At 50.7% G+C, this 18569-nt stretch overlaps 2 protein-coding genes across 6 annotated transcripts in view; one reads left to right on the top strand and one right to left on the bottom strand.

Moving 5' to 3' along the window:
* Positions 1-11875, top strand: part of LOC308592482 (polyhomeotic-like protein 2) — a 65484-nt gene extending 53609 nt beyond the window's left edge. For 4 of the 5 annotated variants that reach the window (XM_081203991.1, XM_081203992.1, XM_081203993.1 and 1 more), the window contains 7 exons: positions 2891-3099; positions 3896-4051; positions 4167-4302; positions 4936-5050; positions 5722-5863; positions 7137-7428; positions 8006-11875. In XM_081203991.1, the coding sequence (XP_081060117.1) occupies positions 2891-3099; positions 3896-4051; positions 4167-4302; positions 4936-5050; positions 5722-5863; positions 7137-7428; positions 8006-8160 (1205 nt within the window). In that variant the 3' untranslated portion in view covers positions 8161-11875. The remainder of the gene's footprint in view (positions 1-2890; positions 3100-3895; positions 4052-4166; positions 4303-4935; positions 5051-5721; positions 5864-7136; positions 7429-8005) is intronic. The other variant, XM_081203994.1, reaches the window with a different exon arrangement.
* LOC308591553 (zinc finger protein 362-like) lies at positions 10576-18569 on the bottom strand (the record flags this gene model as incomplete). Its single annotated transcript, XM_081202320.1, has 5 exons — positions 10576-13657; positions 14223-14381; positions 15299-15377; positions 16039-16263; positions 18139-18569. Coding segments are annotated over 5 exons (1011 nt in total), but the record flags the coding sequence as incomplete, so codon positions are not given.

Consider the following 18569-nt stretch of genomic DNA (forward strand, 5'->3'; position numbering starts at 1 on the left):
TATATAAAGTGCTGGAGAGGTGGAGCTGGCTTTTGTTCATTGTTCCACCTTCTGTATTTCTCACGTAAAAAGCCTTGGCTTATGGGTGGTTGCGGTTAGGAATCTGGTAGCATATTTGGACATGAAAAAGGAGATGTGGAGAAGATTGGGGTGGGGAAGCAAAGTGATACAGGAGGGGAATAACCACAGGAAAACATTTTTTTTCTTTGGCACAACATGAGGCCTAGAAACGTGATGCATTGACATAAGGATTCTCAAAACATTCAGGAGTCCAGGATCCGTGTGCTTCCAGTGTGTAAAGTACCCCTGGGTTGTGTATGCGCTTTGCCAGTTGCCTGTTGGTTGTTTGAGAGAGCCATGCGATCGTGCCGGAGTTTGCAGTAGGATTGTAGAGTCGGAAGGGACTCCAAGGCTCTTCTAGTCCAGCCCCCTGCAATGATGTGTTGTGCAGGTGCGTTGGCTAGAGCAGTTTGTGGGTTGCTAGTTCTGTCCGCACAGTCCCTGTGATTAAGCCGCTTCCTGCCACTTCAAAACTTTAATGTGGCCTTCCCGAGCCTCCTCTCTCTCCCCATACTGTGTTCTGGACTACAACTCCCATCATCCTGTGCTGGCTGAGGCAGATGGGAGTTATAGTCCAAAGCAGGGGTAAGCAAGCTTTTTCAGCGGGGGGCCGGTCCACTGCCCCGCAGACCTTGTGGGGGGCTGGACTAGATTTTGAAAAATAAATAAAAAATGAACGAATTCCTATGCCCCACAAATAACCCAGAGATGCGTTTTAAATAAAAGGACACATTCTACTCATGTAAAAATACGCTCATTCCCGGACTGTCTGCGGGCCGGATTTAGAAGGTGATTGGTCCGGATCCGGCCCCCGGGCCTCAGTTTGTCTACCCATGGTCCAAAGCATCTGGAGGGCTGGGAGTTCAGTTGTGGGGGCAGCGGGCTGCTCTGTACCTTTGACAAGGAGCCCTTCTCAGATGGACTTACCTGCCAAAGAATTTCTCTGTGTTACAGAAGATTCTGGGGCATCAGTGTACACCCAGTTTGTGCAAGGCATCAGCCTGGTCCAGGCCACATTGTCGTTAACTGTGATTCCTGTGTTGCGGAAAGTTGGGTAGATGGCTCCTGGGGTCCCTTCCAATTTGATCATGCTGTCAGTAATAGCATCACGTCTCTGATTTTCATTTCTTCAACAGACCGTGTGTGTGTCGTAAGGGGATCTTGGAAACCCATCCAGATTTACAGACAGCCTAATTTTTTGCTGAAAGTTATTTAGTTACTGAGGGTTTTTTTGCCGTTTCCTTAGTGGAGGAGGGTGGGATGTTGATCTTTAATTTGGTACAATGTGGCAAAGTGACTTGTACATCCCTCCCCCAAAAAATTCTCAATGCAAAGGTCCAAGGATTCGTAATTAAAAATAAACAAATCACCAATTTTCACCTTTCAAACTTTGCAACTCTTTCTTTCTTGGGTGAGGAGTGATGGGAGCATTTAGGCAACCAGAGTGATACATAAATGGAAACCTTTTAGCTACAAATTAAAACTAGCATAATATCCCAGTTGGATAAAAGGGTCTTCACCACAAGTGTCTACCTGCTGGCTTTCTAAACTTGTTTTAAATGTATTTTTGGGGTGGGGGGTGGGGAAGCAGGTGTTAAAACTTTTAAAAATTATCTTATGTGTAAATTGCCTTGAGATGGTGGTTTAGAAGGCAATTGATAAATTAATTGTAAAACGAGCCTTCCCTCCTAGTATCTGATTGTAGTCAGTCCGGGCTAGACCCCCACCCACTGAATCTTTTCTACAGTCGCAGAATTATTGCATTTTGATGGGGTGCACTTGTAATGTCCAATTCTCAGGCCCCCCACCCCCAGTGCTTAGACTCCAAAGTGGTTTCAGAGTCTGGGAAGGGCTATACCACTTGGCACCTGTTGACAGAATGAGGAAAGCAGAGTGGGCACCTATGCCAGGCAGGGCCCTTGTCTTAGCCCCACCCCGCAGTTGTTAGCAGTTTTGGGGGTATTGGATGAGAGCGTGAATCCCCCACAAACCCCCCACTCCACAAATCTTTTTGCAAATTGCAGAGGAATAACTTAAAAAGGGGCAATAGCATATTTCTCCTCCTATCATAGTTGCTAGGGGATGTATGTGGGCTTTTTTGGGTATATTGTTATATTCTCTGTTGTGTTGCTGTTTTGTCACGTTGTTATGAAATCGCTTTTGCCCTTAGCACCCCCGTTTCCGTTCTCCGCGAGCTGCTTTGAGTGCAGCTTCCCCCCCACAGCAAAGCACCAGGAGCATAAAATTGCAACTGCAGCAGCTCTCTGGTGCAGCCCCCTCCAGAATCTGGCGTTCGGGACTGGAGGTGGCAAACTCCCTTGGGATGTATTTGTAGAAGCCTGGGACAGAAAGTCTAGGAATCATGGCCGAGAATGGATTGTATGTAGCTTGGCCACTCACCTCCCGCATGCCACACACAAGTCTTTCCCAGGCTCCTGTGCCTATTGGAAAGAGGAGGGCATGGATTTAAAGCCAGGGGTCTGTGAGTGTCAGAGTTGGCGTCCCCCTGCCTGGGGCACGCCGGGTCCTCTGTGCCAGTTCTTCTGCTCCAAACTGCCTGGCAGACTCTTTCTCTCTGTGTGTGTGTGTGCTCCTCCTTCCTTCCACAACCCTCTCTGTGTGTCCTCCACGCAGAGGTTGGAGGGGGGGGCAGGCGTCCCATGCGGCTTGGAGCAGGAGCAAGTCAGCTGTATGGTAATGGGCAGAGCGGGCGGTTGGGGAGGGCGTCGGAGGGGCAGGGCCGGTGGTCCAGCCTCCTTGGTGCCTCTGCCTTTGTCTCGGCTTGCCTGTCACGCTCGGCTTCCCTCCTCTCTCTCCTTCTCCCATGCAGAGGCCGGCCGGGACAGCCTCCGCCGCACGCCTCCGGACGCCCCCGGCAGCCCCGGCATGACATCGGGGAACAACGGCAGCTCTGCCTCCACCGTCGCCGGCGCCCCTCAGAACGGTGAGAACAAGCCGCCCCAAGCCATTGTGAAGCCGCAGATCCTGACCCACGTCATCGAGGGGTTTGTGATCCAGGAGGGGGCTGAGCCGTTCCCGGTAGGTAGCCAACAAACCTGGCGGGGGGGGGGTTGAGTTGGGGGTGGGGGAGCCCCAGGGCAGCGCATGGGTAGGTGTGGGTGGGCTGCCTTTGTTGTGGGGCTTAGGGAAGGGTGGGCATTGAAATCCCATTGCAAGAAAACTTGAGGGTTGTGCTTGGGCACTTGCAGAAGGCAAAGGGTTTCACCCACCCACACCCTGGCGTTTCTGTTTTCACAAAGGCTGTGGGGGGAGAGTGAACTTGGCTGGGACTGGAGGGGGCAGAGAAACTGGTCGGAGCACGGGGGGGGGTGGTTTACATGGTTGGGGTGATGCAGGGGAGCCCAGGGTCCCTCCTCGCAATATAAAATCTTACCAAGTCCCAAGCGCATTTCAAGTGCTGTGATGCCACTTGAAGCAGCCGTGGCTTCCCCCAAATAATTAGAGGAGCCGTAGATTGTTACAGCTGCTGCAAGTTGTAGGGGAGACTCCCTTATCCTCCCCAGCTACAGATCCCAGAGTTCCCTGGGAAGAGCTATTGATTCTTAAACCACTCCAGGAATTGTAGCTCTGGGAGGGAAATACGGGGTCTTTGAACAATTCTTAACAAACGGCACATCCCAGGATTCTTGGGGGGGGGGGGATTCAAGGTGGCACCGTAGCGCTTTAAATGTGTTGTGTGGAATGTGGCCTCCGAATGCGCTGTTCAGAGATTCCTGACCAGCCGGGCCAAATCCACCCACCCACAGCCCTGCGCTCCCATTTCTGGCGCTCTTGTTTCCAAGGTGCATATAGCCAAGCGTTTCTCCCGCTGCAGCTGTCAGTCGAGCGTCCGCCCTCCCCTCGTCCTGCGGGGCCAAGGCCACCCGCGTCTCCCTGGAAGAAGAGAAGGGGGAGGGGGCTGCCTTCCAAGCTGCCTTTCGCCGACTCCCTTGTCGAAGCACCTCCCTCGCCCATCTCTCCTTCGCTGGAGGTTTGTAGAACAGAGGTTTGGATGGCCGTCCGGCAGTGGCGATTCCAGGGGGTTGGACTAGATGACGCTCGGGGGGGTCCCCTTCCTGCTCGACGTGACTGTGGTTCTTTGCCAGGTGGGGCGCTCTTCGCTGCTGGTGGGGAGCCTCAAGCAGAAGTATGCCCAGGACCTCCTGGCCGAGAAACCCCAGCACCAGGACAACAACACAACCACCACCACCGACTCCGAAATGGAGGACCCCTATCTACAAGGTAGGCCCAGCGGAAAGCCTAGGTAAGCAGAGAGAGAGAGGGACCTGGAGCATGTGCAGAGTGCCTTTCACTTGCTCCCTCAAGGAGCGTTAGGGATTGATGGGGCAGCTTCCCAGCAGAGAGGTGTCATATCAAAACGTGCAGAAAAGCAGAACAAATATTTGGCACAACCCTCTTCTGCAAAGGTGGAGAACCTGTGGATGTTTCTGGGCTCATAAGATCACCAGAAGAGGCTGCTGGATGAGCCTGTTCTCACAGTGGCTGACCAGTTGCCCCCGGGGGAAGCCAGACTGGGAGAGTCCCTTGTCTAAAACCCTTGAGAAACGCTGCTGGTCTCTGCAGGCAATAGTTAGCTGGAGGGAGAAAGGGTCTGCAGTTCCTGACGTTCCTGTCATGGGAGCCACATCTGGTGGCCGCAGGTTCCGCAGGTACCTGGCTGGAAAAACAGCAATCGACTGCTGGGGGTTGGGCTAGATGACCCCTGGGGTCCCCATCCGGTTCTGCCATTCTGTGGTTAAGAGGTGCCTGATCCAGCAGGGCTTCTTAAATGTGGGTGCAAGGGTTTGGGGGGCTTTGCTGCCTTTTGTTGCTTTGAGGTGAGGGGTCCTAAAAAACTCTGCTCTCCTTCCCCAGAATCCAAAGACGACGGATCACCCCCGAAGCTGAAATGCGAGCTCTGCGGCCGCCTTGACTTTGCCTACAAGTTCAAGCGGTCAAAGCGGTTCTGCTCCATGGCCTGCGCAAAGAGGTACCTCCCTGGCAGAACCGTCTGCCTGCCCTTCTCCTTGAAGGGGCCGTAGCTCAGGGCAAAGCAGCCGCCTTGCTTGCGGAAGGTCCTGATAGCATCTCCAGGCTGGCAGCTCTAGGAATCTCCCCTCCCTGAAAACCCAGAGAGCCACTGCCAGCCAGAGTAGGCAGTGTTGAGCTAAATGAACCCAGGGTTTGACTCCATTATAAGGCGTATTCCCACGTTCCACAAATTTTGTGCTGGGTAGCAGCGGAGAAGCTTTTATATAGCTGATTACACACACACTGGGCTGCACTGCTTTTATCGTCTGTATTTTAACACATGGTTGCTTTTTATAGTGTTGTGGTGCTGTTTGGGTCTGATTACTTTCTAGAAATTATTAATATTATTAATTGGATTTAAATTCCATCCTATACCCGGAGTTTTCAGAGCTATTCACAGAACGAAATAAAAACATAAAAACCACAAAATATACCATCAAAATAAAAACAACAACCCAATAAAATACCCTGTATGTTTTTAAGCTTTTTGTATTTTGCCCAGTCTTGTTTTAATTTGCGAGTTGGTGGGGTGGGAGAAGGAGGGGTAGAAATAAAAACAATCATAATTAATAATACAAGGTTGGAATGTTGGCCACGCACAGGCTTTGACCTTCTCTCTCTCTCTCGCAGGTACAACGTGGGTTGCACAAAGCGTGTGGGGCTCTTCCACCCAGACCGCAGCAAGCTTCAGAAGCCCAACACACCTCCACACGGCCGGCGTCGGACCTGCAAGGGCTCCCTTACCCCTCTCAGCAAAGAGAACAAGAAGCAGGTAAGAGCCTTCTGGAGTTATCCAGGGGCAAGGAACTTTTTTGCACAGCGGAGGAGAAATTTGGGAGCATCAGGTATCACTTTGTGTCTCCCTCCAGTGCACCTGCCACAGGCCCAAGAGGAGCATAGTGCATGGTTTTATCTTCTTCCCCAGAGTCCTCAGTTTCCGACCTCTAAAATGGGCCCAATTGGGGTCCTGCATGGAGGAACTGCCACATTTAATCCCCTCCTCAAAACCCTGTGAAGTAGGTTAGGCTGAGAAAAGGCAGTGGCTAAGTGCCCAAGGCCACACCCAGGAATCTTTATCCATGACCAAGTGGGGATTTGAACCCGGGTCTCATGGGCCACTTTCCCATGTTATCCTCACAGCAAGTGACTGGCTAAGAGGGGAAGCTAAGAGGCAGTGACTGGCCCAATGAGCTTCATGACCAATGAGTAGGGGACTTAAACCTAGTTCTTTCCCAGGTCCTAGTCCTGCACCCTAACCATTACACCACACTGTCCCCCCGGAACATGATAACAAATTGTTTGCTACACATGCTTGGAAGAAGAGTTCTCAGCTGCAGAGTGGACATTTGCTTTCAGGCGGTGCTGGGTTCATTTGTAATGATAATTTCTTAACTAAATTTTAATAATTGAAAGATCTCAAGAGTCAACTTCAGGGGAAAGGTATTATTCGCTGCATGTTAATCTGCCCATAATTTATGCAGAGATCCAAGGGAAAGATTTCCTTGCTGATGTGTGGGAACAGGAATGCCCAGTTCAGTTTCTTCTGAGCTGTCTCAGAAGTTCTTTTTGCACAGTCTGCAAAAAAAAGATTACAAAAGGGAGACGATATTGCTAAAGCGGGGTTAGCCAATGGTTCCTCCCCTTTTTTTTTCATCTAATGTTGCTGATGTTCGTTAATATTATTACTGCATTCGCATTTTGGTATATTGTAGTGTAATTTCGAAAAATTTCTCAATTTTGTTGAATTAAGTAAATAATTCCCGTTGGGTTCTGAATAAACGCACAATGAATCGTTCCTGTTCTGTATTTTATTGTGTGGTTACCTTCCTCTCATAAGCTGTGCAGACTGCTATTCTATGATCTTGTGGAACCAAAGGGGGCAGTGGCTCCAAAGAAATTGAGGAGCTCAGGGAGTTAGCGCAGTAAACATACAGATGTTGTAACTGAGCCCTCCAGACAGCAGCTGCCGGCCAGAGGAGGCAACACTGGGCCGGATGGGGCAATAGCACAGCCTCCTAAAGTGGGGTGCTCCTCTGTGTTTGCAGGCGCCGGTATCGCTGCCTCCTGGCTCGGGACCCATTTCCGTCTCTGGGTCTCTGCAGCTGGCTCACGCGCAGGAGGACTCCAGCCGCTGCTCGGACAACTCCAGCTACGAAGAGCCCCTCTCACCCCTCTCGGCCAGCTCCTCCGCCTCCCGCCGGCGCCAGGGCGAGCGCGACATGGAGCTGCCCGATGTGCACGTCCGAGACCTGGTGGGCATTGGGCACCACTTCCTGCCCAGCGAGCCCACCAAGTGGAACGTGGAGGACGTCTACGAGTTCATTCGGTCCTTGCCCGGTAAGGATTGGGGCCTTCCGCCTGCCTGCTTAGGAAGGGAACCTTGGAGCGGTCCAAGTTGGGCAGAAATGAGCCTGCCCCCCTCTCTCCCAATTCTCTGGTCTGGTGGGAAGCCCAATATTTTCCGGTGTTGCTACTTTGAGGAGTTAAGTTTATGGATGGATTTGATTTGGTTACGGAAATATCCCAGGGGTCATTTAGCCCTAACTTCCCTGCATTGTGGGAACCACAGCTGAAGCATCGGCCATCCAACCTTGGCTTAGAAATCTCTAACCAAGGAGAGCTCACCAGCTTCCGAGGGAGTCTGTCCCACTGTTGGAACAGCTCTTGGCATTGAGAAGTTCTGACCGTTTTCTGGTGATGATTAAAAACATAATAAAACATTGAACATGGAAAACTCCCAACAGAGGGCTGTGTTTCAGAACTCCTCTAAAAGTTGTGCCATCCTTAATCTGCTTGACGTCAGATGATAGGGCGTTCCACAGGGAGGGCGCCACTGCTGAGAAGGCCCTCTGCCTGCTTCCCTGTATTATCACTTTCTCGCAGTGATGGGGCTTTTCCTCTCCCCCTGCCGCAGGTTGCCAGGAGATTGCGGAGGAGTTCCGGGCGCAAGAGATTGACGGCCAGGCCCTGCTTCTCCTGAAGGAGGACCACCTCATGAGCGCCATGAACATCAAACTGGGCCCAGCCCTCAAAATCTACGCCCGCATCTGTATGCTGAAAGACTCCTAGAGGCCTTCAGGCCAGGGCGGGTGGGAGGCCCGGCTGGCAAACGGATGCTTTCTTTCTCGGAGGCTGGGAGGGGCTGGGAACAAAATGGACTCTGCTTTCTTCTGCCTCCCACTCTTCACAATGCAACTCGAGCACAGAGGCAACACCCCCAGCCTCCCTCGACGATGGGAGGGGCACGGAGGGACCCCGACTCGGGTGGGATGTCCGTAAGCTAAAGCCGTTGCGGGGCTGTACATAAATATGTAGCATTAGCTTCCCCCCTGCAGCAATGGAGTCATGCAACCTTGTTTTTTTAGTGGTGGGGGCAAGGACCCTCTTCCTCACCCTGGAAGCTGCTTCTCCTGCGTCCCAGAGACCCCACCCCCCAGGATCGGACACACCTACTTGAAACCTCAAAAGCCAAACAGGACCATTGCCTTAAATTTTTTTGTAGGCGTGTGAGTGTGTGCGCGCGTGTGTGGTGCCGAGTAGTGCCCTCTCTGTTTTCTCCTCCCTCCCTGCACCCTTTCCTCTTCTGCTATATCTCTTCCCAAGGCACAGTGGGGGAAGCAGCTGCCCTGATAGATCTCCTGATTCCAGTGGGGGATCATGCAGGAGCAGAAGGGATCTCCGTCCAGTCTCGCGGGGGTGTATTGCTCCCCTCACACTTTGGTTTTTTTAAAACAATTTTTTTTAAAGGGGAGGAGTAAGTAGCCAAGCGCAAGTCGTGCAAACTGGCTGGCTGACATCCAGGACTACTGGGGAGGCCTCTATTCTGATTTGGGACCAGGTCTGCAGCTGCCTTAAAAATTTAAATAAAAGGCCCTTTTGGCTCCTGCCACAAACACCTCACCCCCCCCCCCATTCTCCCCCTCCCATAATATCAAGGCAGGGCAGGAGGAGCCGGCTCTCTCCCTGGAAGATGGGGCTGGCCTCAGGATTGTCGAGAGTGGGCGGGCTTTTTCCTCGGGTGATCAGGAACTGCGGGGAGTGGGATTGCAGCTGAGCTGCACCCCCCTGCCCCTTTTGACGGTTTGTGTGTGGTGCCCCCCTTCTTCGTGCTGGCCACTGTCCACAGCCTCTGGGCTGCAAGCAAAAGGACTTTCTACTGTTGCCCCCCCTCCTGTTTTTAATAAACACCTTTTGGAATTAAAAAAAAAAAGATGCCATGTATTTTAAAGGCTTCCTTGCTATGGGGCTGGGTGGCTGGGGGCAGGTCCCGGGACGTTTTAGCTTCCTAGGGCGGAGAACGTTCAGCTGGATTCTCCAGCTGAATCATAACATCAAAACGACAGAGAAATATGTTTCCTCGCTCTCTCCCAAGACGAGAACTTGCAAGGCGAAAAGAAAGGACTTCTTCATGCAACACGGAGTTCAACGGTGGAACTCACTGCCACAGGAAGCGGTGATGGCCACCGGCTTGGATGGCTTCAAGAGAAGATTGGAAAATTGCAGTTGGAGGCAGCCGTGCTTCTGAATAGCTGTTGCTGGAAGCCACAGATGGGGAGAGGGCTCTTGTTCACGATCCTGCTTGCAAGTTTGCCCACTGTTGAGAGCGGGATGCTGGCCTGATCCAGTTGGATTCACCTTGTGTTGACAAGACAGCATCCTCCTCACCTTGGGGCAGCAGTCTCTCTTAAGGAGCACTGGGGGATGTTATGTCTAACTGCCCTCCAGTGCCTGCTCCCTCAGCGTCGGGGAGTCTCATTGGCTTTTAATGCAGTTGGGATGAGAGGTGGTTCCTAAACTGCAATCTGAATCTTTTCCCCCTTCATATTTTTCATTTCCATCCCTTTTTCTCTCTGCAAGAAGCTCAAGGTTATGTACATGTTTTTCTGCCCTCACAAACAACCCTATGAGGTAGGAGATGCTGAGATGGGGCGAGTGGTTCAATGTCACCTGTGAGCTTCATGGCAGAGCCAGGAAACTATGGTTTCCAGGCACATGGCTGACACGAGTTCTTGCTAGAGCAGAAGTTTTCGGCTTGGTATTCTGACATTTGCAAAATGCATCCCATTCCCCCTCACTTCTCCAGAGTGACTTTCCTTCCATCTGCCACCCCCTCTGGCACACACAAGGCTTTTCCTCAGTTGCTCAAGCGTAATTTCTGTCACCTCAGGATGCTGAGAAGTTCTTAAAAGATGCTTGTTTCAGCAGTGGCTGGCAGGCAGGATGGCTACTTTTTCTACCTTCAGAGGCAGTTCCTGGGAATCACATGGGGAGAATTGCCTGTGGGAAATCTTCAAGCAGGACCTGAACGCATCTAGCTGACCACAGGGAGCTGGATTAAGTGGGCTTTCTGTAAATCTTTAGCAAAACCGAAGTACTTCACAATACATGTCTGGTGTCCCAAATGCTCACCAAGTATCCCTGTTCATCTCATTTTTTATTTAAAAAACCCTTAGTCAGAAGACTGGTACGCTTTCCAATCCAGCCCAAGGTTGCAAAGACGCTTTTATTATCTTTTTTCCACAACAGAGAAATACAAAGCAATTTTTTATTTATTTTTCCTTCTTTCCCCCATTTCATTTCAAAACAATGCAAATGGCGTTTGGCAGCGAGGCAGAAGTTGCCTCCTCTCACCAGTCCCGGATTCCACAATGCAAGACTTTTCTTTGAAGGGAAGGGGTGGGAGGGAGAGACCCTTTAAAAAAACTCTTTTAAAAATTCCTTTTTCAGTTATAAGGTAATGATAATAACTAAGGATCTAGCTAGATGTGGCCTGGGCTTCTTTATATAGAAAAAAGTTGTTAACATTATGCATAAGAGTCCTATTTACACAGTTATTAACATGCGGATCAAAAAAAGAGAGGCTACAATATTGAATATCATACAACAATTCAAAACCGACTGAAAAGGGAACAAGGTTTTGTTTTTTAAAAAAAGGAAAAGATCAAATCAAATACAAACAGTAAAAGAAACAACTGATAAAAAACAAAATTATATATTTTTAAGGCTTAAAAAGTTTATCTTAAAAAAAGTTCGTTTTTGTTTTTTAACGCAACTGAAGGGTACATAATATAGAGGTGGTTTTTAAGTCTTGTTGTTTGGGGAAGCTTTGTGGCCCATTTACCTTGCACTTTGAGAGAAACTGCCAAGAGAACTTAGTTTGAGGGAGGTGCAGCACCACCTCAGAAAGCTACTTTCTCTTTTTGTGATGGGAGCCTGGGGCGAGAGCAGTTGGCATCATGCCACAGTCCCTTCACAGCTATCCAAGGAGCCACAGAAGACCTTAAGAGCCAGAGAGGGTGCCATCCTGTTGGCGCTTTGAGCTGTTCTTCTTCACAGCACCCAGGAGGCCATGGCCCCTCCTCAGCCACTGGGGTGGCCACAGAGAGATGACCGGTTGACTCATGGCAGTGGGGGTGGAGAGAGAGCTGGAGCTGAAGCAGTCGGGGACACATGTAGCATCTGGGAAAACTGGAAATTGCCAAAACATAGCAAGTGAAAAAGAAGTCCCATTTGACAGGCTCCCCCCCCCCCCACCCAATCAAGGGAAACTGCAATGTTGTCCTCTGCTTCCAATCTTGGGTAGCAAATCTAGTGTAGCAATAAAGCTTTAAAAGGCGTTTTTCCCATTTGACAGGAATTGGAGGAAAACAGCCTTGCAGGAGACGAGTCGCAGAGGATCACACCACACTTTCTGTGTTTCTGCGGTTTGCAGATTTTCTGAACTCCATGGACCCTTCCACTCAATCAATGGGGCTTCCAGAGACTACTTGCTTAGGGGAGGTTTTTGTTTTTTGGGGGGGGCATTCTAGGAGGTGCTCAGTCCTCTGGGGTCACTAGGAAGCTGACCCCTCTCAAGGCAACAGAACGTGGCTTTGCAAGCAAACGAGCCCTTGGGAACCCCAGAATTCTCTGGAATACTGGTGTGGATTTTTTAAAAAAACTCTAAACCCCCTAGATCTTGGTGCAAGTGGATCAAACCCCCTCAAATGACAGCAACTGGAGAAGGATGACAATTCCACCTATTCTGCAAATACGTGCCTGCTATGGCCATGTTCAAATGGAAATTGGAATGAGCAACTTGCTTATGTTTCTATTCTGGGGCTAGGGAGGAACCTGTGCCCCCCCCACCCACCAATGCTGTGGGCACGCCCCGGGAGAACCATAGGTTCTTCCAGCCCTGCCAACCAGTGCTGGAGACCTCCTTGGAGAGGTTGCAAGGTGGTGCCTTGATCGGGCTTGAAGGGTAGGGCAGCCAGGATCAAGAACCACCCCCCACCTGTCTTCTGCCCCAAAACACCCTTGGGGCTTCGCTTCTGCCAGCTGACAGCCCTCTGCAAAGATGGGAGAAATGGACTGGCACATCTTGCTGTGGGTGAGCCGAATGGCGGCATTACCCAGGAGCAGGTCAATGCCCACCTTTACTCCCCACAGAAGAGACCCAGCCCTCCCCTACATCCCCTCCCCTCCTTTTCCATACAAGGAGAGAGCAGGGCTGGAGGCTACTCATACACAAAGATGGCGCTGCAGGTGGGCAAACTTTCACACGGTGCCTCAAGATTAAGGTGATGGGCAGACAAAGCCTTGTGTACTTCTGAATGGGCATAACACTGCCAGTCTCTTGCCATCTCCCCCCTTACTGCAGTGTGTCTCCTAACCATATTCCGAAGGTGCCCCCCTCATCTGTTTCTAGGACAACCCCCCACTCCCTTCCACCTCCTAACTGAAGGTGTGGCAAACCCCATAGCCTCTGAGCATTGATGTAATCCTTTGCACCAACACTGGTGCAATGGGCCCTGACCGTGTGATGTTGCAGCATCTGAGACTCCTCACCTCCCACTGTGCCCACCCTAGCCAAAGGCCACTCCTGGGGTGCCTGTCCCCACCCCACCCCGCAGCAATAACCTCACACTGCCCCATTTTTGGCCAAGGAGGTCCTGTAGCGGCTCCAGAGAAGAGTCCAGAAGGGGGCTGGCTTCCCATTATCTGCATTGCAAATTCCTGGCCCGTTGGGTGACAAATTTCCTATGTGAAATTAAAGTGGAACAGGGATTTTGGAGGGGAGAGAAGTGGGGATCCAAAATGAAAGAAGGGGGGGGCCTGTGGCTGGGGCAGAGGCTCTGTTACAGGGAAGGGAGAGGTGTGGACGTCTTCAAAGTGCTCTGGGATTGTCTTTGGCTGCCACCAACTTGGAACGAAAAATATCTTTCCCCTCCCCAGTCTCCCTGGCTGCCAACAGGGCTCCATCCAGTCTCTCTCTCTCTCTCTGTCCTGACTGGTGGCGGATGAGGATCACCCCATGGCAAGAGGGGCGCTGCGGAGCAGGGACCGTGGGTTGTTTGACCGTGATGCCAAGGTGTCCTTGTCTTTTGCTCCCCGCTTCTGGGATTCAAGAGGGGGTGGCTGCACGGGAGCGGGGCCAGGCCAGGGGGTGGAGGCTGCTCCCCGAGATTCAGATGAGCGAGATTCGGACAGGGATACTGGGAGACTCCGTCCTTTGAGGAGAGTGTTGACTCACTAGATGTTCAACCACCGTGTGTTTTGACATGTGCTTCATCAAATAGGTCTCCTGGAGAGGGAGAAAGGGAAGGTCAGTTTCGGGGAAGCAGGAAGCGGCTGCCCCCCCCCCCGTCTACGGTGACGTAGATTCATTTCAGCATGTCTGGGTCCTCCCTTCACCTCCACCCTGACCTGCTCCCACAGCATGATTTGGGGGAGATTGGGGAGCGGCCTGATCCACAGAGGGGATCTCCTGGCCCGTCACAGGGCAACTGGGGGAGAAACACCTCCACCCCGCAATCACCAAGCAGAAAACTAAAGTAAGCTGTGCACCCACACCCCACAATATCCCGACTTGAGTATTGTCCTCACAACTATGGAACCTGGATGGCTTTCAAAGAGGATTGGACCAATTCAAGGAGGACATAAAGCTATTGATGGCTACTCTGAAGCGTTTTCCTCCTCACAACAGCTCTGTGAGCTGGGTTAGTCCCAGAGCGGTCAACTGACCTCCCCCCCCCAAGGCCACCCCCAGTAGACTTCATGCCCAGTGCGTGAGGGGATTTGAACTCGTGTCTCTCTTGCACTCCCCACCTGCCTTGCTTCCTGCCCAGCCAACAGCCCCTGCTACTCACTGAAGTGTAGGCCCGCCCACACATGCTGCAGCAGTAGGCCTTGGCGTGCTTGATTGCGTGTGCCGAGAGGTGGATCTGGAGCGAGGCAGAGTCCGAGTAGGCCCGGTAGCAGTTTGGACACTTGTAGGGCTTGTCCTTGTTGTGTTGCCGTTGGTGAGACTGGGTGGGAAAGGGGCAGGAAGGAACAGGGGATTGACATGGCAGCCCTCAGAAGTCCACCTCGCCACCAACCAAGGTACCCCCTTGCAACTCTGAAGACCCAAGTCCTTCTACACTACTACTTTCACTGAGATCTCTGCAAAATCTTTTATCAAGCCCTCCTTGCTAAATCTGCAGTAGGGCAGTCAGATGAGACTTGCACCCTTTCACCCAGCTCAGATCAAGATGCCAACCTTGCGAAGTTGCTTAGGCTGAGAGATACCAGCTGGCCCCCAAGGTCACACCCAGTGACTTTCATGGCTGAGTGGGGGGAGGGATTTGAACCTGAGTCCGGCACTCTAACCACTATACCACATGGGTTCTGGGCTGTAGCGAACAAAAAAAAATCACCAGGAACTGACCTCAGGCATTTTGTCATTTTCCTCTGGAGTCTGTGACACAACTGCAACTTTTAAAATGTTGATGCCAATTTCATTTTACTCTGTGCTACATGCATACATAAAGCTATTACCTGCCTTTCACCCAAAGGTCCCAAAGCAGGTAATAATGTTCACTGGCTATTCAGCAATTACGTGGAGCCTCCGTCTTTAGAGGGAATAATACCTTTGAACCTCAGAAGCCGCAGGACAGACAAGAGGGCTCCCCCTCTCTCTCTGGGCCAAGCATTTGAGCCCCCAAAGGTGTCTGCTGTTGGAAGCAGAGGACTAGGTTAGATCAGCAGACCATCAAGACAATTTTTTTGGGTGCTTGCAGCATAAGATACATAAATATTCAACATAGGAAAACCTCAGTCCTGTCTTGCCACACAGGGCACCGAATAAATGCACCCCAATTATCTCTAACCCTCAAATGCTTTGACCCACTCTGGGACTTCCAATTCACCTGGCACATACCACCCGAATTCCCAACCGACTGACCTGGAGATTTGAGAGCTGTGTGAATGCCTTTTCACATCCGGCGTGAGGGCACTTGTAGGGTCTGTCTCCGGTGTGAATTCTGAAAGGCAGCAAGAGCGAACGCTGAGGTGTTTTCCGCCTCTCCTCCATTGCTTCACTTACCTGACTCAGTTCACAAACCGCCTCCCGCAAAATATCACACAGCAATTTCATATTAGGAAATGGTGAAATTAGTGGTTACAAATCAGGACGGTTTTGAAAGGTATGGGCCACCATCTTGATTCAAAATGGCGCCGAACTGTACCCAAACATGCACAGAACCTCGATCCTAGGGTCCTGTCCTGTCCTGTCCTAACGCATAGCAAAGAGGCAACTTTCCAAAATATGTAGTAGATACATAAAACAATTCCATGTCTACAGGCATATTTAAAACCGTTTCGTATATGTTAAAATCCCACCCTAACCAAGTTTGAGAAATGCTGGTTTAATCTATCAAGTAGGAAACAAATCTTGGAAAATGTGCACCGTTATGCGTCAATTTATTCTGATGTTGCTGGTCAAAGAAGTGGGGGTGGGGGTGTGTGCCATTTGACACACACTCACTCAAGCCATGAGGACTAAAGGCTTGCTTTTTTACTTAACCTTGTTCTTGTTAACGAAAAGGAGGATTTCCATTTTCTGGTGGCCATCTTTGCTTCCCATGCTCACCCAAAATGGCAACCCAGTCGACTGATCCCAGCGAGCATAAGCAGGTCCCTTACCTGGTGTGTTGCTGGAGGTGGGAAAGTTGGCGGAAGGATTTCTCGCAGTAGGAGCAGTGATAGGGCTTGACGCCCAGGTGGATGCGCAAATGCTGCGCCAGGTAGGAGGCGTTGGCGAAGGACTTGGAGCAGTGGGGGCACTTGTGGGGCTTGGCCTCTGTGTGGGACTTGGAGTGGATCTGCATCTCCGACTTGGTGAAGAAAGTGAGGGGGCAGACTTTACACCTGGAGACGGTCAAGGACAAGAAGGGGGGGGGGAGCATTTCAAAGTCACAATTCTGCATCAAAACATAGTCACTATCATCATTTATTTCTTAACGATGTCTTTAATGTCCTGCAGTGAGAGGCTCGGAGAGGATAACCCTTGGTGTCCTCTCCAATTCTGCCATTCCACGATATTCTCTCTCTCTCTCTCTCTCTCTCTCTCTCTCTCTCTCTCTCTCTATATATATATATATATATATATATATACACACACACAGTGGTACCTCGGGTTAAGTACTTAATTCGTTCTAGAGGTCTGTTCTTAACCTGAAACTGTTCTTAACCTGAAGCACCACTTTAGCTAATGGGGCCTCCCGCTGCCGCCGCACTGCCGGAGCACAATTTCTGTTCTTATCCTGAAGCAAAGTTCTTAACCTGAAGCACTATTTCTGGATTAGCGGAGTCTGTAACCTGAAGCATATGTAACCTGAAGCGAATGAAACCCGAGGTACCACTGTATATATATCAATATCGATATATATAGATATATATATCTTCTCCCAAGTTGGGATTCTAGCGTCAGAAAACATCATTATAAAATAGAAAGTATTTTTTTAAAAACCCAGTTAAAACACATCCATTAAAATACGCCAAAACACATTTAGAACCAGCAATAAAAATGTAAGCTGCCCTGACACATCAGCCTAGTGGCCAGCATCACCTGCTCCTTGGTTTCTAATGTCTGAGGCCTGAGCAGGAAAGTCTTGGCTCATTACTTCACTGTAGCCTACTCTGACTGGCAGCAGCTCCCTAGCAAGCACATCCAACAAGTTGCCGCTTTTGTGTACAGCTTTTGGGCTTCTCTGGAGCATTTCCTCTCCACACCATGGGTGGGAAGCTATTTCCGGCTCCATGGGTCAGACCATCGTCAGGATTGGTCAAATTTGAGAGGTCAGCCGCCCATCTGTCAATGATGCAGCATGTTACTGCATCACATGACTGAAAAGTGGCTGGCCCCACCCCCCCATCAAAAGCCCATTGGTGGGAGCGTCTCCTCCTGCTCACTGATTGGTCCATAGAGCTCAGTATTATCGACTCTGACTGAAAGCAGCTCTCCAGGCTTTTTTTCAGGCAGGGGACATTCCCAGCCCTCCCTGAAGATGCCATTGCGGATTGAACCCGGGGCCTTGTGCTCCGCCGCTGAGCTGTACCCATTCTCCTATCTCGAGTTTAAACTGGCACAGTCCAAGAACAGTGACCCTATTCCTGACATAATTTTTATTTGATTTCACAAGTATAAAATTGTAAAAAATAACCTAACACATATCCACAATTTAGAGATTCCTCTGAATCTCTGACTTCCCACCTTACCTTCCCCTCCAGGGGTTCTGTTATTAAAACTTTTCCACTGCATCTTTTTCTGCACTCCATTTTTTAAAATAACTTCATCATCTCCACAATACCCGCTACATTACAAGTGTTATTGCAATTCTGCTAATGTTTTCATCTGTTTACAGTGGTCTCCAAGATAAATCATACATTTCCCCCATTCCTTATTAAAGTTTTGGTCTTCTTGGTTCCTGAGCTTTCCGGTCTTCACCTGTTCATCCTTTGTATGTCATTCCAACATCAATCTATACATTTTCAACAGTAATTTTATATTGTTTGCTAACAGATCGTATTGAAACCTTCAGATTTCATAACTGAAAACCCCTCTTTTTATCCATTTTGAAGATATCATTGACCCTATTTCTGTACACAGAATCATAGAGTTGAAAGGGACCTCCAAGAGCAATCTAGTCCAGCTCCCCGCCATGCTAAGGGGCCTGAGGTCTCCCCACCCCACTCCCCCACCCACGCTGGCGGCAGAGTGTTAACCCCTTCCCTCCCACACACCTGTACGTCTTTCCCTCTTTGCCGATGTCGCCCGAAGCCAAGATGGGGTAGGGCACCACCAGGACGGGGGGCCCCGTGGGGTTCTCCGCCTTGATCTTCTTGCGGCCGCGCTCCGCCTTGGGTGCCCCCCCCAGCAGGCTGTGACCCTGAATGGTCTTGATGGAGTCCAAGAGCGGGGGGCTGGTGATCCCTGAGATGAGGGTGGGCGAAGAGGCAATGAGACGGCTCTGCGTGGTGGAGGTGGGGGTGGAGGGGGTGCTGGTGCCCGTCCCAGCGCTGGATTCCGAGGTGCTGACGGCCGTGGCGCGGGACCCCAGACCCAAACCTGGAAGACAGAAGCCAGGGGTGGAGGGAGAGGACAGCTTAAGACAAGCACCAGAACATGCCAGGAAGGCTGAGGGGGAAGGTTTTTGGCAACAGCTCAGAGCAGC

This window comes from Podarcis bocagei, assembly GCF_964188305.1.
Source record: "Podarcis bocagei genome assembly, chromosome: 7".
Classification (NCBI taxonomy): domain Eukaryota; kingdom Metazoa; phylum Chordata; class Lepidosauria; order Squamata; family Lacertidae; genus Podarcis; species Podarcis bocagei.